The sequence below is a fragment of the Paroedura picta genome, chromosome 11, assembly GCF_049243985.1.
Source record: "Paroedura picta isolate Pp20150507F chromosome 11, Ppicta_v3.0, whole genome shotgun sequence".
Classification (NCBI taxonomy): domain Eukaryota; kingdom Metazoa; phylum Chordata; class Lepidosauria; order Squamata; family Gekkonidae; genus Paroedura; species Paroedura picta.
The window spans coordinates 36,105,094-36,129,550 of NC_135379.1; the positions used below are offsets into that span (position 1 = coordinate 36,105,094).

Consider the following 24,457-nt stretch of genomic DNA (forward strand, 5'->3'; position numbering starts at 1 on the left):
TGCTGTACTTCAGAGGAAGAACAATAAAAACAGTAGCACCTTTAAGACCAACAAAGATCTATTCAAGGCGTGAGCTTTTGAGTGCAAGCACTCTTCCTCAGTTTGCCTGGAAGAATGCCTTGCACTGAGGTTGCAATAAGAGAGGCCAGTCCATGAAGGATTTGAAGGGGCCCACTTTATAGTCAAGCTGATAATATGGTTTCTCCGCAGAACTGCCACAAATTGGCCCCAATATTTCCAAAAGATGTCACTGGACATTCTCATCTGCAACGACCCTGCTCCTGGCAGCAGCAGCAACTACAAACAATCCCGGTTTCAAGACCACCTTTGAGAAAATGGAAATGATAAAGTCAAATTACAGAATGGATCCTTGGCAAAGAGATGGTCACCAGCAAAGCTAAATCAGGAAGACGTTTTCAAGCAGAATACAGTTGTCATCTTGGGAGACAGAAAAGCCGCATGGAGAAGGAAACCCTCATTGTATTTGCTCAAGAAAACTACCTAAGACCTAGGGTTGGTTTCCTAACTATTTGTGCTGATGATCTTCAGGAGTTACTCTTAAGACATTTTTGAGTGGGTGGCTGTGATGGTCTGAAGGAGCACCACAAAGTTTGACTCCAGTGATATCTTTAACACAGTTTTATACAAGGTGTGCCCACCTTATACCTTTGAATAAAACTCTGTTGATCTTAAACAGGGGTAGTCAAACTGCGGCCCTGCAGATGTCCATGAACTACAATTCCCAGCGAATGCTGGCAGGGGCTCATGGGAATTGTAGTCCATGGACATCTGGAGGGCCACAGTTTGACTACCCCTGATCTTAAAGGTGCCACTGGGCTCAAGCCTTGTTCTTAAAATATGTGGCACAGTCTGTTCCCAAGCATGTTCTTTTTTATTCCACTAGATGGCAGCACAGTATTGCAGAAAATATACACCAATAGGCATTCATTTAGTTAGTTCATTTGGTACCCACCCTGGCCCCTAGGAGTTCCGGGTGAGAGACACTGTCCTCTGCTCCTCCATGTTATCTTTACTATAAGCCTCTGGAGTAGGTTAGAATGAGAGAGTGATGATTGGCCCAAGGTCACGCAGCAAGCTTTGTGTCAGAATCAGAATTTGAGCCCAGTCTTTGCATATCCTAGTCTAACAGCCCAACTGCTGCAGCTCACTAGAAAGACTCTGACACTGATCAATCAAGCTACCCAAAACGTCTTTTATCATTGCAAGGGGAAGGAGGAAGCTGAGGGGCTGGATCCTCACTGCCCCTCTCCAAAGCTGCATCCAAACTTGCCATCTCTGGAGAACTGACAAAATTCACCAGTTAGAAGAAATACATACGGCATGGAAGAAAACATGGACAGTGAAGAATGGATGTACTGCTCCCACTAGCACTCTCTGTTTACCCATAATAAATATAGACTGGCTGGGGCATCTGTGCCAACCCTCTTCTCTGGACAGGAAGTCCAAAACAAAAGCGACCCAGGCAGATGGCCAACGAGGCTCTACTTGGGCGATGCCTTCTTGGTAAGCAGCTCCATCATCAAGGTGCTCCCAAATTTCTTTTCACTTTGACCGATTAGATCTAGTTTTGGTTTAGAAATGTACACCCTGCTTTTGCTTGTCAGTGGGCATCCAAAGAGGCTTACAACATGCCACCTCCCTCCTCCACTTTTGCAGAGCTGTCCATCTCAACACACTGGCCTTTGGGCAAACCCCATCACCCGTCCTTGACTGCATGTTTAAACCAGACTTTCTCAACTAGGACTTTGTGAAACCCTGAGGTTACTTGATGGCCATGGAAGGGTTTCCTGAATGGGTGAGAGTTAATTTTTTAATATATTTTTGAAATCTGTTAAACATTTATCAGGTAATATGGCCATATATGATGTTGACCCATTTCCCCCCCTCCCCAAATGGCCAGTGATCAGCCTGGAGGGGGTAGGAAGGGGAGGGTCCCTAGTGGGCATGTATACAACTTCCCAGCCATATTCTGCGTGATCACCCTGCTTCTGGGGTTTCTCGAGGCCTGAAGAAAGTTGCAGGGGTTTATCAACAGTAAAAAAGTTGAGAAAGGCTTTGCTAAAGTTTCCAGCATTTGGGATGCCTTTCTTTTCATCAGAAGTACTGACAGCTTTTTGTCCCCCCCCCCCTAATCTGACTACCATCTTTTCATACAACCCTTTAAAATCCAACTGGGTTTTTGTGCACACTCCCCCAGATGCTCTCTTCCCTGCAACAAACAAGCAGTCAAAGCTCCCCCAGTTCTTTGGAGTCCTATCTCCCAGTGACCAGAGATGGTAGAGTGCTCTGTAACAAACATAGCAAGAGCATCACTGGATCGGATGAGCCCAGCATCCTGTTCCACTAGACAACCAGCCAGTTGTCAGGGAGAGCCAAACAAACCAGGTAATCAGGCCTCAGACCACAACCCCCTTCAGATCCCTGCCCTTGCCTGGGAGTTAGAGGAGCTTGTGGCAAGGGCAGTCCTAGTCCAGCCACCATCCATCACAAGATGGGCTGCTGGCTCTACAATTCACTCCATCCTGCTGGTCGTCAGCAAGGAAGAGCATGGCAGTGCCCGGCAGCTTCACATTGTGCGTCTTCAGACAGGGCAGAGGGATGCGGCAGCCCTTGGTTGTGCCTGGCCCGGGTGCAGCACGGCCAGCAAGAAAGAGCACCCGGGCCGTATTCCCCCTTGCCATCCAGCCGGCTCTAGGGTGGGCCCAGCCAAGCAGAGCACTGCTGTATTCTGCCTCACCAGCCTCCCTGCACTCAGAGGGAGGAGGAAGAGGAGGAAGAACACCAGCCCGCTGGCACCCAGCTTGCCTCCATGCCAGCCCAAGCACAGTACAGCAAGGAAGGAGGAGCAGACCAGCACCTCCTCTCAGCCCTCTATTGGCTAAAACAAGGGGGAGTGACAGAATGAGTGGTGGGGCTCCCCCCTAATCTGCTCCCGCCTGACCCCAGTTCTTTAGCATCCATTAATCACAAATGCCAAATGGAACTTTGGGGCAAGACGTTAACAGCGTGATCCTAAGCAGAGTTGCAGCCTTCAGACTGGTTGTCTATTAAGGAACGCGGCTTGAGCCTTCTGTAGACTCCGCAATCTCAAGAGTGCCGGTTCTTTTCTCGCTCTATTGCCAGCAGGACATCAATTTCCTGCACAGTCTCCAGTGAAGCTCTCCCTTTGTGTGGGTAAACGAGGGCATCGTATTTAGAGTCCTAAGAACGGGCTTTGAAGCTAGTATATAAATTAAAAGGCAGCAGAATGTGTGTGTGCGCACACAGACACACACACACACAATGGTAAGAATCACCCATACAAATCCACGAAGGCACCAGCTCCGTCCAACTATTTCCTTATAGAAGGTTCCATAAACCCTCTGAAGAAGCCACTGGCAACCACCAGACGCACTGCAGCAATTCACAGAAACCCAAATAGCCCTCATAAATTCACTTCAACCCAGACCCTCCTTGCAGGCCTCTGGAGCACAACAAGAACAGCTTCAAATGGGTACAAGAACAGCTGTAATGCCAAAGGGCATCACACCAAAGTGGCATAATCCCTTGCGACACACAAAAGGCAGTGTCTGCTTTGCTTCTCTTGTCCAAAGACACTTGCTTGTAGCCGTGTGTTACCTAAATCCAAGGTGTTAATGTACCGGCCTGGCTTCAGAAATCTCAAGAGCTGTTCACCTCAGGCAAAAGATATGTACCTTTGAGCTCTGCTGCTTTTTAACGTAAGGTAGAAACCCTGCTTTTCTGAAAGAAGAATCGGACAGCACCTTTAAGACTATAGCTAAGACAAGCAGTGGCTCCCCCAGGGAATTAATGTGTAGAATGTTAAGGACATGGGACACACACACTCGCCTGTGCACACATACAAGGAAGAAAAGAAGATGGTGACGAAAAAGATGAAGACGAGGCCAAGGAAGAAGAACTGGGTTTTTTGGACCATACTTTTTACTACCCGAAGGAGTCTACTCTTCCTCTCTCCACAACAGACACCCTGTGAGGCAGGAATGGCTGAGAGAGAGCCCTGAGAGAACTGTGACTAGCCCAAGGTCACCCAGCAGGCTGCATGTGGAGGAGTGGGGAATCAAACCCAGCTTGCCAGATTACAGGCTGCTGCTCTTAACCATGACACTAAGCTCTCTAAATAACTCAGTCCATTTTCTCCTGTATTCCATGTGGCCAGAATGCAAAGGCCTAGACTGGCGATGATAACCAACTGTCAACGTAAAAAGATTATATAATCAAATTCAACACCTTTGTTGGCGGAGTTAGGGTTACAGAATTACAGAAATATAAGGTAAAGGTAAAGGTATCTCCTGTGCAAGCACTGAGTCATATCTGACCCTTGGGGTGACGCCCTCTAGCGTTTTCCTGGCAGACTAAGTGCAGGGTGGTTTGCCATTCCCTTCCCCAGTCATTACTGTTTTACCCCCCAGCAAGCAAATTGGGTACTCATTTTACCAACCTTGGAAGTATGGAAGACTGAGTCAACCTTGAGCCAGCTACTGGGATTGAACTCCCAGCCTCATGGGCAGAGCTTCAGACTGCATGCCTGCTGCCTTACCACTCTGCGCCACAAGAGGCTCTCACAGAAATATAGACTCAAAGAATTGGAAGGGGCCATACAGGCCATCTAGTCCCACCCCCTGCTCAATGTAGGATCAGCCTAAAGCATCTGTGATAAGTAGCTGTCCAGCTGCTGTTTAAAGACTGCTAACGATGGGGAGCTCACCATTTCCTTAGGCAACCAATTCCACTGCTGAACTATTCTGGCTGTGAAATCCCCCCCCCTCCCCTGCTATCTAGCTGCTACTATTTTACAAATAGTTTAAAGCTATTACTGCAGGTCCTATCCTCTGCTACCAACAGGAACCGCCCCCTGCCCTACTCTGGGACCTGCATATCCAAGGGGCCACCTTTCTGAATATGTTCCCCAGAGAGCCCTATGTTCAGCCAATAAGAACTTGCTGTGGATCCCTGGCCCCAAAGAAATACATCTGGCTTCAACCAGAGCCAGGGCCTTCTCAGCTCTGGCTTCTGTCTGGTGGAACAAGCTCCATAGAGAGGTATTTGGAAGAAGTGACACTCTGGTTCAAGCAGAGTCACCTGAAATTCAACCCGTCCAAGACAGAGGTCCTATGGCTAGGCAGGAAAGAGCCAAATCAAGAAATGCATCTACTATTGGATGGGGTGCAACTGGAGATCTCACCCTTGGTCAGGAGTTGGGGGGGGTGATTTTCAATGCCTCCTTGTCTATGGGGTCACAGGTCATGAGAGTAGCCCAACTGGCATTTTCCATCTTTGCCAGGCAAGGCTACTAGTGCCTTACCTGGTCCCAGAATACCTAGCCACAGCGTTGGTCACCTCTAGACTACATTTCGGTCATTCACTCTAGATGGGGCCTGACTTTGTCCTTGACCCAGAAACTGCAGCTGGTGCAAAATGCAGCTGCAAGAGTTAACGACATGAAGGCTCACTAGGTACCAGAAAAATACCTCCTGCAGTTGCTCAGTTTAAAGGTGAGACACAAGCCACTGTGGACCACATGCCATTGAGCTTATGTTGATGCTGCTGAAGAAAGTCATGAAACAGGCTGTGCTATACTGGAATCCTGTTCAGCATGCATTATAGAGAATTTCTCCTTTGACTTCCAAGGACTGGACAATAAACAGGACTTAGAATTTTTGATTTATATATTATTGTGTTATTGTATGTATTTATGAACACACCAATGATTTTTTTTCTCTTAGCAGATATGACCAACCAGGCCTGCATTCCCAAGACGTCTTTGCCCATGCTTTTGGATGTCATGTCTAAACGGGCTATATCTATGTAGAGTCCAATTCCTAATTGCCTGGGCCGTGCAATCTTTATTCAGATTCTGTATCCAATCCGTGGAAGAAAGGTGATCCTGGAGCTGGACTGGGGCACTTGAAGGTCAAAGGCAGGGGTAGTCAAACTGCAGCCCTCCAGATGTTAATGGACTACAATTCCCATGAGCCCCTGCCAGATCATGGGAATTGTAGTCCATGGACATCTGGAGGGCCACAGTTTGACTACCCCTGGTCAAAGGTGTCGCAGTCTCATTCTTTGTCCAGGAAACTGCTGCCCAAAGATTCAGGAGACACAGAAGGAGTTAATCCAAACCACACAATGCCTCAAAATATAATGATGTCCACTGTCTTAAGTAGCTTTCCTTAAAGGAGGATTTATCAAGGCCCGCAGAAGCAAAAAGGCTTGTTTTAAATAAATAAATGAAAGCGAAAGCAGGGTTGTCCCTGGTGAATACTTGGATGGGGTGACCACCACGGTTGCTACAGAGAGGCAGATGATGGCAGACCACCTCCCAAAGTCTCTTGCTCTGAAACCCCCACAGGGTCTCCAGTAGTCATCTGAAACTCAATGGCACTTTCCTCCCCCACCGGAAAGGGAACATCTATACCTATTAGGTCGATTTGGGGAGCGTACAGGAGAGACGGGGGTCACCACAAGGGGCTGGTTTGAGTTCCTCAGAGTCACCTTCATGCTGGATGTTGGGAACAGTGATGGAATCAAAGTCAACTTACACTGGGCAGGTTTTATATCCAGTTTGGTGTAGTGGTTAGGAGTGCAGACTTCTAATCTGGCATGCTGGGTTCGATTCTGCACTCCCCCACATGCAACCAGCTGGGTAACCTTGGGCTCGCCACAGCACTGATAAAAACTGTTCTGACTGAGCAGTGATATCAGGGCTCTCTCAGCCTCACCCACCTCACAGGGTGTCTGTTGTGGGGAGAGGAAAGGGAAGGCGACTGTAGGCTGCTTTGAGACTCCTTTGGGTAGAGAAAAGTGGCATATAAGAACCAGCTCTTCTTCTTCTTCCTCCTTATGTCATGAAAAATCTCCTAAAAATATGGAAGTTGGGCACATAATGAGTTACTCACTCTCAAGATCGAGTTTCCTCAAGATCTTGTGGGCCACGCCACAAAGCCAGCTTATGAAGACTGCTGAATATTCCCGACAGAGAAGAGGTTGTGTGGATTCCTGCAGAGCAGACTGCTTCACTTGCATATAGGAGACATCAACAAACTGGTTTGCATAGCCCGCCTTTCACTGCCCAAAGGAGGCCCAATGTGGCTTGCCAACACCTTTTGCTTCTCTCCACAACTGACACCCTGTGAGGCAGGTGGGGCTGAGAGAGCTCTAAGAGAACTGTGACGAGCCCAAGGTCACCCAGCTGGCTACATGTAGAGGAGTGGGGAATCAAACCCGGTTCTCCAGATTAGAGACTGCCACTGTTAACCACTACACTGTACTGCTCTTAACCACTTCTCCATGTTATTGCTAGACTAGAAGATGAATCCTATTTCCCCTAAAAACCTTCATGAGGGTGCCCATATCACTGAAGGAGGCATTGGTTGCAGAATGTGGCAGTTGTTCTGAATGAATGTATCACATGTATTTGATCTTAGGTAATGTGAAGTTGCCTGAAATTATTTGTTTACCCAGTCCCCACCAGGGAGCTTCCTAACCGGATCAAGCTAGGGCCTGAAGCACTGAGGTGCCAGAACTGCCCATGCATTCAACTGCAGCTGTCAAGGCATTCCCTTGAACATGTATGGAAAAGAAACATCACTCCTCCTTCCTAAGTAGTTCCTGATCAAATCAATTCAATAGCACCGTTGTCAGGCCTGCACAACTTGTGCAATTCCAGGTCAAATGTAGTTGATCTACTGCGGCCTGCCAGTTTAACCTCCCCTTCCCACCCCCACCCCCCCAGCTAGGTGTAGAGCTTAGGAGTGCGAACTTCTAATCTGGCGAGCCAGGTTTGGTTCGACTGCCCCATATGCAGGCAGCTGGGTGACCTTGGGCTCGCCAGAGCACTGAGAAAGCTGTTCTGACCAGCAGTGATATCAGGGCTCTCTCAGCCTCACCTCCCTCACAGGGTGTCTGTTGTGGGGAGAGGAAAGGGAAGGCGAATGTAAGCCACTTTGAGACTCCTTCAGGTAGAGAAAAGCAGCATATAAGAACCTCCTCCTCCTCGTCGTCCACCACCACCACCACCACCACTACTACTACTATTACTCCTACTACTAGCAGGCTCCAAAAGCAAGAGGTTTATCATGTCCCCAGTGGGACATGATATGTAGGTAGTGTACAAACTTGGACAAACAGCCAAGATGGAGGGGTGAGACCAGAGATGCAGCCATTGCCCTTCCCCCCCCCCGCCCCCCACCCCATTTACTTGTCTGTTTCCATTGCCTTGACTTCTGCTAGCCAGGCCCCTTCCGAGGTTTCCTCGCACCCAGATTAGGATTTAATTGTATTCCTACAGAGTCCCTTCTGGTTGCGCTCACTCTTTCAGATGACTGTTTCATCAATATGATTAGGATCACATCTCCAATCGGGTTTATTCACACAATCTGTTCTGACAGCTCGGCGCATAATACTCCCTCAAGGAGCCGCCCGATGCCACCCTATCATCTTATTCAAATCCTAGTTTGCATTCCGCACGGGCAGCGCAATGTTCTTCTCCCCTGGATTATATTGCACAAAATCCAGCAAGCACTAAAACCCTTCCCCATAAGGGATTAGGTTAATATTTATATTAGCCAGCATCTTCATATTATTAGCATACAAGGATATTCTGCCAGGGGGGGAAATAATAAAAGGGAAAGCAGAAAGGAGTTGCAGGCTGTGGTAATAAGACAGCACTCTGAAAACAGATGTGCAAATAGGATTGAAAAAGGAAAGAGAAACGTGACCCGGTACAGAGCTGGCCTCAAACGGCAACATCAATGACGCTCTGATCACCCAAAAGCTCCGTGACATTTCTCCAAGGTGGAAAGACACAGAAAAGATTCTCTCCCCCCCCCCACCCCATGAAACAAAATCCCTTGAAGTCTTGGTGAGAGACGAGAGCATTGTGAAACAAGTGGCCGGTATGTCCGTGCTCTCCAGGGGCATCCCCCGTCTTCCGTCAGCCCCACAACCACAGGGACACAAGCAGCTAAGCCATTCCCAAAGGAAAATGGCCAACTGCTCAGGAATGTGACCTATCAAAGACTCACCCTCCTCTCTCTCCCATTGTGATCTCAACTGAAAGCACTCGTAAACAGAGGTAAAGTAAATCAATAAGCGGTAACTTTTGTTCCCCTTCAACAGACAATCGGGGAAGGGGCTTAAAAGGGAGGAAGAGGACACTGGCCCAGTTCTCAGACCGGTGGTAAAAACTGCTGTATGGGGTGACGCGCATCGGACTTCAGGTCTCCCACTGGCGGCTTCTCCCAATCCCTAGACCCAGGAATCTAACATGTTTGGGCTGGAACCCTCCTTCCTCCCATCAGGCCTTGTATATGGGGATTCCCCATCTTCTTTTTTGCATGGTCTTGTAAGACCCACCCACCTACAGTTTGCAGTACCCCATAGACCCAGGTTTACCAAACCATGTCCTCCTTGTTTGTTTCAAGACTTTTCACAAATAACTTGGGGAATTACTTGATTGCCTGCCAGTCTTTGCCGAAAACCACAGTTTGTTTTTCTGTTCACAAGGAACGTCTTCTTTGTTATTAACAATCTCTTCCCACCCCCAGTTCTCCTACCTAGTTCAGGCTACCTAGTTCTGACTTCTCTACACAGTCCAAAAACAACAGAGAAGCATGACAGATGGAGGTCTATTGATGGACTTCTGGCAGGGCATACCTGGGTAACTCACCTAAATGAACATGGTAGTTGAAGTGCAACTATAACACCACCTTACTCCATAGCCCGCTATTAATAAAAACCAGGACACCGAATTGCACCAGATTCACTCACAACTCTGTTTACGGATAATGTGAGAAGCAAAAATGCAGCTGGGTCTATTCTGCACTTGTTGGATAATGCGCTTTCAATGCACTTTAGAAGTAGATTTTCCTGTTCTGCACAAAAAAATCCAGCCACAAAAGCACAGTGAAAGTGCATTATCCAACATGTGCAGAATGGGCCCCGTTTCCTTCTCATTGAGTTTAATGGAACGCCTTCCCATGGTACAAAACGGGGCAGCAGCTCAGCGGCAGAATCTCTGCTTTGTACCAAGCCGTGTGTGAGTGGGGGTCCTGCAAGCTGTTTCAAAATGGTCAGGCAGCAGGTGATGTGACAGACCTGTTCCTGGGGCCCTGGAGAGCCACTACCAGTTCAAATAGAGAGATCTGGCCTGCTGCAATACTAAGAATGCATTCTTGAGAGTAAGTCTCTCTTATGAAAAATCGGGACTGACTTCTGAGTAGACTTCCCTAGGCTTGCTTCCCAAGGGTCTTGATAGGCTACACAGGTTGGAACTGGGCTTAAAGCATACAAAGCATCTGGTACTTTGTTAAATACAAGAGTGGGTTTCTTCCCTGGAAGGCCATGTGTGTGCCTGCAGAATCATCTTATATTTGCATAGACGTTACAGTTATGTCCAATAACTTGGAGGGTATAATGTTTTTAGGGGGGCATTACATTCAGGATTCCTTTTGAATAAACAGCATAATTCCAGTGGTTCATTTGCAAAAAGAGACATAAGGCCCGAGCCTGCTTAGAAGAAGACACCATGGTTGGCCTTGAAGGACTTTTCCCTTAAGCCCAGAAGTAGGGAGGCCGGCAGTCTAAAACCCAGTCTAGTGTCACTTCACAGGATGCAATGATAAAACTTAGTATTTAAAACAGATTCTCTATTCAGAAAGAAGAAGAGTTGGTTCTTATATGCCGCTTTTCCCTACCCGAAGGAGGCTCAAAGCGGCTTACAGTCGCCTTCCCATTCCTCTCCCCAAAACAGACACCCTGTGGGGTGGGTGAGGCTGAGAGAGCCCTGATATCACTGCTCAGTCAGAACAGCTTTATCAGAGCTGTGTTGAGCCCAAGGTCACCCAAGCTGGTTGCATGTGGGGGAGCGCAGAATCGAACCTGGCATGCCAGATTAGAAGTCCGCACTCCTAACCACTACACCAAACTGGCTCTGTATTCAAAACCCAGACTCGTATTAAACTCTGCAACTTTCTAATCATTCTTTTTGTCTGATATCCCAGATTGGAGACTTTTGACTCTCAACTCCTATGAAGTGGCTTTACTGGACAAAAGTTCTCTAAAAATCACTATCCCAAATTTCTGTCTACCACATCTATATCCTACCATCCCTCAAGGAGGCACTGACCTCTAGCCAGCATGTTATTCTAGTCTAAAATGTCTCTGTCCATCAGAATTTCTTTGTGGGCAGTTATCAAAATAAGTTTTAGAAAAAGAGAGGAGGCAGAATACTGCAGTAATTAATATTGGCCTCCCTATTGGTTTCTCTGCTACAAAGTTATCTATCCAGGCAGCATAGATCATCCTTGCTTCTTTCATTCTATTCCCACGACAACCCTTCAAGGCAGGCTTCTCTGGCAAATGGAGACTAGCCCAAGGTCAGCCAGTAGAGGGAGCTGAACGCTGTCCTAGATAACTCTGTAACCCAGCAACCTTTTAAAATGAATGAACCAGACTAAGAGCATTAAAAAGCCATGATGGGTCAGGCCAATAGCCCATCCAACACGTTGTCATAGAGTGGCCAAAACCCAGGTGCCATCAGAAGGTCCAGCAGCAGGGCCAGAAGCCTTCCCGCTGTTGCTCCCCCCCACACCCTGAAGCACCAAGAATGCAGAGCATCACAGCCCCAGACTACAGTGACATTCAGCACAAGAGATCAGCAAAGAGTCAGTACAAGAAAGGCTATTTGCATAACTGAAACTATATAATTTAACACGATTGGTAAGAGGCATGCAGATTAGTAATCCTCTCATGTTTCCCCAGCCCAGCCACGAGTGCAGAACAGTCCACAAGGTCTCACAATAAGCAATAAACCCACATAGGAGCATCCTGAGCAATTACTTCACTGGATGGGCATCAGTCTGTGCATGGCTTGTCCTTGGATGAATGGCAGGGCCAACTGCCCACCTCTTTCATTGCCTTCACGTATTCTGGCCTCCCACCTACCCACCCAACAGACTCTGGTCATTTGATTTGGTTTGTAAAAAGAGTCCCACTGGGTCCCATGTGGAGCTGCTGCAGGTCCCTGGTCTAACCCCCATAAAATCAAGTCTTCTCCCTACCTCTTGGTTGTTCCGCTTTGCAAATGGTGAAAATAGTCTTGGGTGCACTGATCCTTCTGCCACTGCTGCCCCCAGCTAAACTAAGAGGCAGGCTGAAAACTCTTCCTGAGGGTGCAGTGCTGAGCCCCTGTGTTCTGGAGGAAGCTGCCCTTGGGATTGGGAGCTCACCAGAACCTGGGAGGGAAAGCATCCCCAAGCAGGCAGGAACTAGGCCGAGGTCAGGCCCGGGTGTTCTGAGAAACAGGAACAGGAATCAAGTCCGATCCGGTGCTAAAACTGGCCCTCACACCACCATCTAAAGGAAGACTGTCTGTTTGGGGTTTATTTTCAAGTGCCTGCATGGCTTTTGTTCCACACTTCCAGGTTTATTATGCTCACTCCCCCCCCCCTACATACACACAGAGAGAGAGAGAGAGACTTCTGTTAAAATGTGGGTCTAACTAATGCTGTGAGAATCCCTAAAGTGAGTGAAAAGAGGATCTTTGCTTTGTGCTAGTTCCGATGGCTGGACAAGCAGCACCGGGCCAACATGACTGCTCCTCTGAGTAGAGAACTCCGAGTAGAGAACAGCAACCATAGAGCAGAGCCCAACTCTGGGCAGAAGGGATTGGGCACCATGCCACTGCAGGCTCCCAACTGAAATCTGCCACCCCAAACAGTGATTTGAGAAGGTGATGATGTCTTAAGACAGCACTGGCGGCCTGGAATCACTATCTGGGGATGTCTATGTATTATGCACACAGCTGGCAGTCCTTCTCGGCCATCTCTCCCAGGAGAACAGGGACTCTGGCTAAGGGACTGGGCACAGCGGACCTTCCGGCCGCAGGCTGCAGGCCCAGTCTCTTGAATTGCCATAGAAGTCTCGCAGAACCATCCTTGTACGAAACCTGCTGATTTCAGCAGACCCAGAGTGGTGTCGCTCTTCCAGAAGGCATTGAGACCCAACATGGACCTCCTGAATAGAAAGTGCCTGGGGAACAGAGGCCCATTCTAGATCTGGGGCCAAGCACCCCTCTTTCTAGCACAGCTTTTGTGCCTTTCTTTACTGGGGTAGCCAAAAGTTTACCAAGTGAAAAGCAGGCCATCCCTGCCCCTCTCCATGGCTTAGAAACAGCCCTTGTTGAAATTCTGCCTGGGAAGCACATGCGGTGTTATGGGCCTAGCTATCTGAGGTTGGAATGGAGCGCCCACCTTTTGCAGCATTCATTCCACAGCTTGGCCAGGTGCATAACGTCTCGGCTGCAGGGTTCCTGGGCACAGGTGCTCCGAGTCTGGAACAAGCCAAGGCAGTTCTTCCCAAGCCTCTAATCCTGCAAGAGAGAAGAGGCCTCAAGAAGTCCCCGCATGGCTGGTCTGGAGGAGTCCTCCCGGCCTTGAAAGGAAGGAACCAGCCAGGGAGTTCTCCGCCAGGATCCAGTTGGGTCGGCACTCTTCCAAGCCCCGTGCTTTGAGCCGAACCTCAACAAATTCTGTGACTTCCACGCAATGTGCAGTGTTTAGAAACACATTCAAAGCACATTGAACCCCACCTTCTCCTGGGATGCCCCAAAAGACAAGGGGATTCAGGGGCTGGGTGAAAAGGAGCCTCAAACCCACCGGCGGAAGACTCACCGCCTTCGGGTCCCGTGTGCCTCGCAGGAGTCTGCAGGCAGCAAGGCGCTCCGGTTCTCGGGCAAGGCAAAGAGCTGCAAAGGCAGGCGCCCCCGGGGAGGCGTCCAGCACTCAGCACAATTGTGCGAACCTGCTTCTGTGCTCGACAAGAAAGGGGCACAGCTGAGCTTCCAACGGAACGGGAGGCCGAGGGCTTCCTTGGCACTGCAGGAAAAGATGCTGTCCCCGCCCCCCCCCCCAGCGATCCCACTTGCCCCCCGCCCGCCCCACGGGAACAAAAGTGAGGGCAAGGCGGCCTCCAGAGGGCGCTCCTCCGGTTTCCCGGTCGGGGACCATGTGCGCCTTCCCCGTGGGGGGGGGGGGGCGGCCAGCGGCTGGCGCCGACGGGGCAAGCCGGCGCGGAGGGAGGGAGGGAGGGAGGGAGTGGGGCCCGGGGCCCGGGGCCCGGAGGAGACTCGTGGTGGCTCTTTCCTGGGGGCCCCCGCCCGCCCGCCTGCCTGCCTTTTGCTCCTGTCCGGATGCGCCCCCGGCGTTCGACAGCTCCCACCTCGGGCCGGCAGTCAGCCAGGGAGGGAGGGAGGAGAGGAGGGCCGGGGCGGGAACACCTCCAGCCCGCGGCCCGCGGAGGCGTCTGGAAGGAAGGGGCCGCCCGACGTTTTCCTCCAGACGGGGCAGCAAGTCCGGGTCCGGCACTTTGGTTTAAGGCAGGGGTAGTCAAACTGCGGCCCTCCAGGTGTCCATGGACTGCAATTCTCATGAGCCCTTGCCGGCAGGGGCTCATGGGAATTGTAGTCCGTGGACATCTGGAGGGCCGCAGTTTGACTACCCCTGCCTTAAGGGTTTTGAAGGGAAACGGCCACATTCGGCTAACGGGGGCCTCAGCTTGGATGCTCCGAATGAATCCCAGGCAGTTCGGGGGGACCTCCACGCAAGGGCTGGCCCGGAGCCTGGAAAGCCCCAGACGCCGGAGCGAGGGGCCGTCTGCAAAGGGAAGGAAGCGCGGCCTCCTCCGCCGTCACTCTCGCCCCAGCTCGGCAGTAGATTCTGGTGGGTCGCCGCTTTGGCCCAAAGGACCCGGGAGGAGCGCTCATGAGAGTGACGGGCCAAGGTCCGTGGGGACGGGCAGACGGACTGTGTGGCGGCGCTGCTTTCCGTTGAGGCCGTCTGCGGCCGCCCCGCGAGGGAAGGCGCCCCGGGGGAGAACCCCTCGGGGCTGGGCGGGGGAGTCAGTGGATGGCGCAGAGCGGCAGGAGCCGGAGGGGAGGGACGGAGTCCGGCGAGGCGGCGGCGCGTCCCTCGAAGGCAGCCCAAGAGCAAAACAGGCCGGAGGAGGAGCCCGGGCTGCGCGGAGGTCCTGCCTCTGAGGGCCACCCTCCGACAGCGCGCGCAGCTCTGCGCCTCTTCGGCGCGCCTGAGAAGCGGGTCCGAGGAGGGGCCGGGCGGGAGGGCAGCGGGCAGGCGGTCTCCGAGGCCGGGCGGGCGCGCAGGGCCAGAGCCGACGGCTCCCCCGGGTCTCCTTCCTTGGGGGCGGCCTGCAGCTCAGGAGTGGAGTGCCGCCCAGGGAACGGCCCTGCCTCGACGGCTTGCGGGAAGGCAGACCGCCTCCTTCCTGCTACACGCGGCTGGGAGTGTGAAGGGGGCGCGGCGGTACCTCGACCCCGCCGCTGCCAGGTTGGCGACCCCTCCGACGGCCTGCCCTTGGGGTCCTCCTGCCCTTGGGATCCGATGGCCTGCACTTGGCGCTTGCTTCCCGCTCGTCCCGGCTTCACGCGTGCAAGCGCTTCGGCGCGCCTCCGCTGCGTTCTGTCTCTCTCCGGCCGTCGATCCGGGCCCTGTGCCCGAGGCCTGGCGTGTGTGCGGGGCCCTCGAGCGGCGCCCCTGCGAGTCGCCGGGGAGGGCGGGGAGGGCTCCCGCGAGGGCGCTTTCCTTTGGGGTCGCGGCGGGTCCCCTGGCCCTCTCTGGGCTGGCGAGGCGCTTGCAAGCGCGGCTGGCCTCCCGGGTCCCCCGAGACGGACGGATGAGAGCCGCGCCCGGGCGTCTGTCTGGCGCCCCCGTTTCAGGGCCGGGTGTCGACTGGGCGCTTGGTGGCCACGAAACTGGGCGAGGAGCGACTCGGCGCCACTTCTGGCTCGCGCGGCGGCGATGAAGGACCGTCGTGCAAAACTGCCGAAGGAGCCGCGGGGGGGGGGGGGGCGGCTGGCCACTTTCGGAGCGGCGGGAGAAGCGGACGGAGCGCCGCGGAGAAAACGGTCTCGCCAGCTTAGGCCGCTGCCCCGCCGTCGGCAGACTGGGATGCAGCCCGCGGCTCCGTCCTCCGCCAAGGCCCGACCGGCGCTGGCTCCTGCAAGGCTCCCCGGGCGGCAAAGCCGGTTAGCGTCTCCCGCAAGCCGAACCTCCCCTCGGCCGGCGCCCCGACGGCCCAGGCACTCCTCGGGAGCAGGAGAGACACGGAGTTGCCCGCTTCAGCGCCCAGGCAGGAAGCCGGCCACTTCTCCGCCTCGGTCCCCCGGCCTCCCGGGAAGAAAGCCGGGCCGGCCCTGGGGCCGCCAACCCCGGGTTAGGCTTCGCCGCCGTCGCTGAAAAGCGGGCCGGGCGGAGGCGCCGGAGGGAGCCGCTCGCGGGTGGAGCCCCCCCCCCAATCCCCGTGTGGCGCTCAGCGGAGGGGAGCCCTTTCCCTCCCCCCCTCCCCACGATAGCTTCGACCACGCCCACTGCAGCCTCCCGTGGGACTTTCCCCAGGAGGATTTGAGAAAGCCCAGGGAGCAAGAGCTTGGCCCCCCTCCCCCCCAAAGGGGTTCCCCAGGGCAGGGGGGCAGGAGTACATTGGCCAGTAAGGGGCCCAGCTGAAGAAGGTTGCTCAGCAGGAGCTCTTTTATTTAAAGGAAGCCTGAAGCCACACACACCACTGTCCAAGGCTGATGCTTCACAGGTTCTAGTAGCGCCTGGCATATCCAGACAAGTTCCCTCCCCCCCCCCCCCGTCCTTTCATCGCTCCCCTCTTGGCTCAGAGCAGATGCCGGATATGTGGATGCAAAGACCCCCCCCCCCCAGAACAACCCATTTCAGAAAAGGAACACCTCGAGATTGCCCTGCCACAACCCACTCCCAAGACAAAAAAGCAAAGGGAAAGCTCCTCCCATGGCAACACATTTATTAAAAAGTATGTACAGAGATGGATCGTCCCACCCCAAAATAAACTAATGCTTTTTTCTTTTAGAAAAGTCTTTTGCTGGCTTTTACCATCTGCAATATTATTTACATACTGAGCAACAGGACTTACACACATACTTTCGTTTTAGAACAGGATTGCTGAGGGGGGGGGAGATATGTTCACGACTACCTACCAATAAATAGATATTTCGATGTGCTCTCAGCATCCACTGTCCAATTAATAAATGGTCAAGATGAAGGGCTCAAACCTGCTTCAGACAACCGACAGCACGGTCAGGACTAAGACTATATACAGAAAGTTGGCATTCTACAGTGGACCCAGACAACACACAGCTGTACAATTAAATAGGGTACTTTGGGGAAATCTTTATAAGATTCGTTCACTGCCATAACTTTGCTGCCAAGGAGTTAAAAGTCTCCCATGGAAAGATCAAGAAAGCTTGAGCCATCAGACCAGAAATGGAGTCCTTACATACTTGGGGAAAGATCGGTAGAACTCTGCTCTCAGCTACTGAACTGCATACAGAAACAATATTTGAGTGCTCGTAGGCACGAAAACCCCCGGAGAACTCAAAACCCAAACCTCTGGGTAGTGCTCAGCACTTAAGCCAGCTCGTCAGAAATCACCCTTCTCTAAAGGTCACCTTCCCCAACCAAATCAAGATGGTGCTTACAAACTATCCCCGTACCCTTGAAGGAGAGACTCCCATGGTTTTAAGCACTACCCTGTTTCTTCCCATTTTTACCTGCAAAAAGGTCAGTCAAAAGCTTTGGCACCTTCTATAGAATTGCACAAAAAACCATTTTACAGGTGGAAAATAAAGTTCCTTTGGCAACATTTAGGCAAAAGATCTTGATACCACCACTGAAAAGAAATAATAATATATTTCTATAGCCAGTCACATTTCAACAGGAAACGAGGACCCCCAAAGCCCTTAAGAACTGGTGTAGAAAGCATAATAACCCATGCCTTTCGAAGAGTCTTTGCCAAAGTCCTCCGCATTAATGTCCTCACACTTCATAGTGGGAGAATTTTCGTTGCTCGAGGTGCTCGGGGAGAGTCGTCTCCTTTTACAAGCACTGGTATAGACCCCCGAATCATTTGAATCAAGAGACTTGATGGATGGTGGTGTCTCGATCCAGGAGGACCCCATTTCTTCTTTCACCTTCTCCTTAGAGAGCAAGTCTTCAGAGAAACTTGGCGGGCTCGTCCTGGAGGGCCACGGTAAGCCGGTGGACATTTTCCTCTGGTAAGAGCCTCTGCTCCCCCATCCTGCCATGGACGAGAAGGCTGGATCTGGATAGTAGCCCAGAGCATGGGAGGTCTGGAGAGGGAGGGATTTTATGCCATAAGGAAGTAGAGTGCTAGCAGAGTAGTCAGTCTCGTAAGAGTTCATGTCCAGTTTGTTGGCCCCGGGCTGCTGGACCGGAGTGACAAACCACCGTTGGGGGGGATTGGTCACCTCTTCGTTCTGTTGAGGGGAGAGGAGGCCATTGGTCTGAGGCACAGTTCTTTCCCCATTATAAAATCTAGCAGGCGGCAAGTTGTTGACAAATTGTTCCTGGAAGAAGGGCTGAACGCTGTACCGGGCTCCTGGGACAATCTGGTGGGATCTAGGAGAATCCGTGGGAGATGGAGTTAATCTGTCATTTTCTGAAGCTGTGTACATGCTACAAATACAAGAGAAAAAGGCTAAGAGAAGGTTCTCGGTCGTTTAAGAAACTGGTAGTAGGCAAGAAGAGCGAATCAAGCTGGAAATACAGACATTCAGATGGATTTCTAATAAAAATGTTGAGTGTTTTGCATGCTGAACTATTCTGGAAAATTAAATAAGTTACTTTTAAATTGCAATGCAGATCTTATTCTACAGTATAAGTTTTTATGCTATGCTAATTCCTCAGTTCACCCATTTAGCTGGGAGCTCGAGGAGATAAAATCCAAAATCTTTTTTTGCCTGGATATACAGCTAGTTTTCGACTGAAGCCAATTCCTGTGGTCAACAAGATTCAGATTTAGATATGTGCTAAAGCCCATTGCAAATAACGAACAGCCTTTTATCCAAAATTCTCATAAATCTAACACTACTTACGAATCGTAGTTGTCCCGGAAACCTTTTGCGAAAGGGTTATGGTCTATTTTAAGCTGCGTGATCTGAAAAAGGAACATCAGAACAAAAATAATTTTGATGCTACCATTCATTTAAAAATTCAGCAGCGCCCATTTTGTGCGAGCCAAAGAGAAGTTCCTAATTTGAAAAAATTAGCTTTTGATGGGTGACTCTTATTACCGAAGACATTTTCCTTCACTCAAGATTTACTAGGGAAAATAAACTATTTCCAGTTTAGCATCTCTAGACCTAACCAAGCATGCACCCCCCCCAAAGTTTACCCCTTGAACAAGACTCTGCTGCTCTTGAAGGTGCTGCTAGACTTAACACTTCCTTCTGCTGCTTCAGACTAGCCCTCCTGAATGTAACTAGATAAATTCAAATGGGTAGCCGTTGGTCTGTAGCACAATAAAATCCGAGTCCAGTGGCACCTTTAAGACCAACAAAGATTTATTCAGGGCGTGAACTTTCGAGTGCAAGCACTCTTGTGCTTGCACTCGAAAGCTCACGCCTTGAATAAATCTTTGTTGATCTTAAAGGTGCCACTGGACTCGGATTTTATTAACTAGATAAAAGTTAAAAGATTAACTAGCTTCACTGTTCTTCTCTCACGGGTAAATGCTATGAACGCAGGGGATGAACCCTTCCACGCACCCCATGATTTTAACGAACGAGTCGAAAACACGACACACGTGCACACAACTGGATTGTATTCTTACATCAGTGTTCTGATAGGCGGTCACAGCGATGAACTGCGTTTCAGGAAAATTAAACGTCTGCGTTTTGGAAGAGTCGTTGATATCTTCGACACCATCTTCGGTCACTTCCACAATGTGGAGCCGTGGCTGATACTTGTGCAGGGACTGCAGCACGATCATCTGCAACAAGGAACAGTAAAGAGGAACCCAGTGGAGCCTCCAGCTGCTGGGTCAGATGGGGAAGGCTTCCGTACGATGCTTCAGAAGCCTCCCACATCTCCCCCCCCACCCCCTACTGCTTTGTGACCTTCGCAAAAGGCGGTATTTGACCGCTTGCATTGAATTTTGCAGTCATTCTAGTTCAGGTCTAGGGAGCTGCCAAGTTTACTTCAGAACTGCTGCTACAAAAATCCAGCAGGCTGCTCTCCCTTGCTCCCTGTTCTACGACCAGCTAATTTAAGAGGACTGCCTTACCTGGGTGTTGTTGTTATTGGCCCCCTTGTTGTTGGTCAGTTTGAGTTTCCCAAAGGAGATCTCCTGCCTCATCCAGTGGGCTCCAGTGTTGGGGGACTCGGGATGAACATAAACCTTGTTGCCTGCAGAGAGGGGGGAAGAAAGACACACAGAGAGAATGAGAAGTTCTCTCCTTGCAGACAGCAGAATAAAGTCCCGCTTAGGCAGCACATCAGCGAGGAGGAAGGAAATGGGGGAATTAGCCTGGGGCCAAACCAAGATGCGCTGTGGCTGCAAGGCATGCAGGGCCTATTCATTGCACCTGTTTCCAAGTCTTGGGCCCTTATTCCTCCTGGAGCCCCAGCTGGCCCCGGGGTTTCCTAAACCGGCCTCCCGGCATGGCAAAGGCCAAAAGGAGAAGCCCAGAACGTCCCCAGTCCCCCTGGATGGTTCTCTGACCCAGCCGAGGGCCCCAGGCTGAGGCCAGGCTGCAGCTCCTGTGGGGGCTCACCTTGCATGTTGTTGTCAGCCTTGCCGCAGGTCACCCACTTGCCGCCTTGGAAGCGCCAGTGGTTGGGGTCGGCCAGCACCACCTCCACGAAGACGTTGTAGTGAGCCGTGGGGTTGAGGCCCGTGATGTTGAAGCTCAAGAAGGGGAACATCCGCCTGCAGAGGGAGGGAGAGGAGGAGGAGGGGGCTTAGGAGGGGGGGGGAGCTGTGGGTCCTGCGCCAGGATGCCCCTGCGCCTGTTGGCAGCACGGCCTTGGCTGGCACCTGGGCGGAGGACAGGCGGCAGATGGCGGCGCCCCTCACGGGCTTTATATTTAGAGCCGCCGCGGGGAGATGCGCTGGAACCGGGCACCGCGCCGCCATCCACCGCGCTTGGCACCAAAAGGCTCCTCCGCCCGGCCGCTCGACAGCCCAGCCCGGAACTAACTCTGCCTGTCCAGCATTTGCCCCTCGGATCCTGGGCTGGGCGCTGCCTTCCCGGGCTCCTTCGCTGGCCAGCACGGGACCCCCAGCCCCACTCTGGGCGCCACCACAGGACCACCCCGAAGGCTCCTCCGCTCCAGCGGACTCCGCGTCGCCACTGCGGGGCTGTCCGGGTCACTCCGGCATCGAGCAGGGGAGGGTGGAGGGCTGAGCGGGCCCTTCGGGCGACACCCCCCCCGCGATCTCCCCGCCCCCCATCCCCATCACCGGGGCGGGCGTCGGCGGCGTACCTGCCCTGCTTGGTGATGATCATCTCGGTCTGGTGCCGGTGGAACTTGAGCCAGAGCGGCCGGTTGCAGAGGAAGACCTGGGCGCGGAGGCCGCCCGCCCCTCCGCCCAGCGCCAGGCCGCCCAGGGCCCCGCACGAGCCGCCCGCCGCCGCCGCCGAGGCCGGGTAGGGCCCGTAGAGGCCTCCCGCAGGGCCGCCCTGGCCGTACTGGTAGGCGGCGGCGGCGGCGGCGAAGGGAGGCCTGCCGGGCGCCGTCGAGAAGGCGGGCGGCGGGGGCGGGGGCGGCGGGGGCGAGAGGACCGAGGCGTAAGGGTAGCGCGCCCCGCCGCCCGTGGGGTACATGGCGCCGCCCTGGCCGCCCGCGGCGTAGGGGAAGAGGGCGCAGGGCCCGGCCAGAGAGTCGGCGGCGGCGGCCTGCGGGCCGGGCGAGGGCAGGTAGTAGCGCTCGGGGCTGAGGCCGTCCAGCGAGTAGCGGCCCGCCGGCGGCGGCGGCAGAGGCAGCGGGGGCAGCGCCGCCTCCTCGTCGTCCTCGTCCGGGGCCGGCCCGGCAGGGCTCTTGCGCGCGCCCTCGGCGCCGGCCTTGGCGGCAAAGGAGCCCGGCGGAGGCGCCTCGCCCAGCATGCCGGGCCCCGACGACGAGGCGGCGGCGGCGGCGGCGGGGAACTTCTTGGGCGCCTTGTCCAGGTCGAGGCGCGGCGGCGGCGGGGAAGGGGCGGCCAGCGGGCGACTCGACGGGTAGAAGGGCGCGCCGGGCAAGGCGGCCGCGCTGCCCAGGAGCTGCTCTGCGCCCAGCTGCATCTGCTGCGCCTCAGCCCGCCCGCGCCGGAGGAAGAAGAGCAGAAGGAGGAGGAGGCCGCGGCCGCCGCATGGACCCTCCTTCCCGCCCGCCAGCCAGCCGCACGCTCCGACTGCGCCGACCCGGCCGGGAGGGCTTTTCTAGGCGCCGGGGCGGGGCTTGGAGGCGGAGGCACGCCTCTCCGCTCCCCGCCGCCCCATTGGCTGCTCCGGGTGACCCTCCTTAATTAGACGGCCGCTAATTGGGACGAGTCACCTGCGACTCCCGCGCTCCGCCGTCCCGGAACGGGGGAGGGGAAGGCGGCTCCCTACGGGGGCTTCCTTCGGGTTGGGGTTGGGGGTCCCCTTCCTGACCGACCCTAGCCCCCGCACGCTCGGCGGAGCGGAGCCAAATGTTGAGGGTCCCCAGAAGGCTCCCAGGAGTGAGCGAGAGGACCCAGCGGCCGTTTCCCTCGGGGGGGGGGGCGATCCTATGGGATCTTTGGCCCGTCGGCCCCGGAGGGCTCTCTTTTGAGCACTCTGCACTTGCCAGGCGTGCGGGAGGCGCTGCCTCGGAGGGCGCCCAGGACGGCAGCCGCCCGCCCCTTCGGCAGGAGCCTCTGTTATGGGGGCGACCTACCTGCCGAGCGCTTCACACCTGGGAACTAGGCGGGAGGGGGGGCCAGGGGGGAAGAGACCCTCCGCACTCCCCGCTGGGCGCTGCTGCCCACCTATGCTGCGCTCTGGAGGAAGGAGAGAAGCCCCGTCCACAGCCAAAGAAAGCCGAACCGAACAGGAGAGTTTTTGCCCTTTCCTGGCGTCAGCTGAGGCGCCGCCGCCCCCCACCTGGAGCTCCTGGACGCTGAAGCCCCCCTCCCTGGGCCCAGAAGGGATCCGTCCGCCTTTCTTTTTCAACAGACACCCAGCGACCAACGAACGAACAAACCGGAGCCAAGTCCCTCTTGGAAAGAAGTGCAGGCGGAAACCGCCGGGAAGCGTCGGAGCCGTCGGCGAGGCCCAAGACCCAGCAGACCCCGAGAAGGGAAGGGGCCCGGCGGGCCTCCTCCTCCACCCTCCCCGCTGCCTCCAGGGCCGGAGAAGAGCCGTCCTGCCGCAGCTCCGCCGCCCCGATGGGCGCTTGCCCGGGGCTCCTGCGCGGCACCCCAAGGGAGCCCAGCGGCCCTGGCCTCGGGGGAGGCCGGCTTCGGTTTCCTTCGCGGCTCCCCTGGGGCATCGGAAGCGGCGGCGCTGCCCCTCGGGCCTAGGTCTCGACGGCGCCCTCGGCCGCGCAAAGGACGGCGCGACCCCCTGGCGCCCTGGACACTCCCCCGCCCCAGGCACCAGCCGCGCCTTCCCCCGACGCCGCCCCGACTCTTGGCCGAGCGCCGCCGTTCTGCCTCTATGGGCGACGACCGAACCTCGTCCGCGATGCGCCCCATTTCCTCCTGCGGCCTGTCTGGCCAGCCAGCTGCCGGCGGCTCAGGGCCAAGAACACGTCGAGGGAAGGAGGGAAGGAAGCCGTCCCCCAAGCGCGGCCGCACCGGGACAGGCGCCTGGCCGCTACCGCGGGATGCCCACAACGGGGGGCTCTTCTGCAGAGGGACGCGGGGACCGCCACTTCGACGCGGACTCGGAAGCGTCACTTCGGTCAAGACGCCGCAGCCCCCCCGCCGCCCACGCAGCCTCGGCTGGCCTCCCGGCAGGCGGGCAGGCTAGCTACAAACAGGCGCTGCCAGACGCATCGGGCTCCCAGCGCTGGCCACAGACACGCCTGCCAGGCGATCCCCGCACACCGCTTTCGCCCGCTGCAGCCCGGGCCGCTCAGACCTCGGAGGCGCGTCGAGTCTGTCGCAGCTCCCTCCCGAGTCAGCCCGCTTCGTTTGCAGCCCCGGTTACTTAACTGCTTGGGGGGGGGGGGGGAGACCCAGTGAGGCAGGCCTGCTGTCTTCCTATGGGACACCCCCCCCCCCCCGCGAAATGTCTGCCAGGACAGGAGCTCTTCGGCTGGTTGCTCCTAAAGAGGATTTGCTCGGCGAGTCTCTCTCTCCTGCTTTTGCAGGGAGCTTGAGATGAGGGGCTCTGGGGGACTCGGGAGAAGCTCTCTCTCTCCCTCTCTCTGAGCCTGTAGGCGCCAGCCAGGAAAGGGACAGGGACCATTCCAGTGGGACTTCCGACAAGTCCTTACTTGCCTTCTGGGTTTTAGGCACCATCCCGGATACTTCTTTATCAAAACATGAATCCAAAACGGTTTCATTTGAAGGTGTGACGGACGACACTTTTCAAAGCCGGGAAGGGCTGTGTAAAGAGATAAAGGACCTT

General features: G+C 54.4%; 1 protein-coding gene and 1 long non-coding RNA gene across 4 annotated transcripts in view; both read right to left on the bottom strand.

The window, feature by feature from the left end:
* The window catches only part of LOC143820604 (uncharacterized), a 42,180-nt gene extending 28,346 nt beyond the window's left edge, over positions 1 to 13,834 (bottom strand). Inside the window, exons 1-2 of the long non-coding RNA XR_013225416.1 lie at positions 13,713 to 13,834; positions 13,293 to 13,411 (exon numbers count right to left, since the gene is read on the bottom strand). This is a non-coding gene — a long non-coding RNA (uncharacterized LOC143820604). The remainder of the gene's footprint in view (positions 1 to 13,292; positions 13,412 to 13,712) is intronic.
* A 3,019-nt stretch (positions 13,835 to 16,853) lies between these two features.
* The window catches only part of EOMES (eomesodermin), a 112,725-nt gene continuing 105,121 nt past the window's right edge, over positions 16,854 to 24,457 (bottom strand). The window contains exons 1-6 of one of the 3 annotated variants that reach the window (XM_077303879.1): positions 21,366 to 22,534; positions 20,654 to 20,808; positions 20,164 to 20,285; positions 19,711 to 19,869; positions 18,974 to 19,035; positions 16,854 to 18,497 (exon numbers count right to left, since the gene is read on the bottom strand). In XM_077303879.1, coding sequence (XP_077159994.1) covers positions 17,819 to 18,497; positions 18,974 to 19,035; positions 19,711 to 19,869; positions 20,164 to 20,285; positions 20,654 to 20,808; positions 21,366 to 22,162 — 1,974 coding nt within the window. In that variant the 5' untranslated portion in view covers positions 22,163 to 22,534 and the 3' untranslated portion in view covers positions 16,854 to 17,818. Of the gene's footprint in view, positions 18,555 to 18,973; positions 19,036 to 19,710; positions 19,870 to 20,163; positions 20,286 to 20,653; positions 20,809 to 21,365; positions 22,535 to 24,457 lie in introns of those variants that run through there. The other 2 variants (XM_077303878.1, XM_077303880.1) reach the window with 2 other exon arrangements.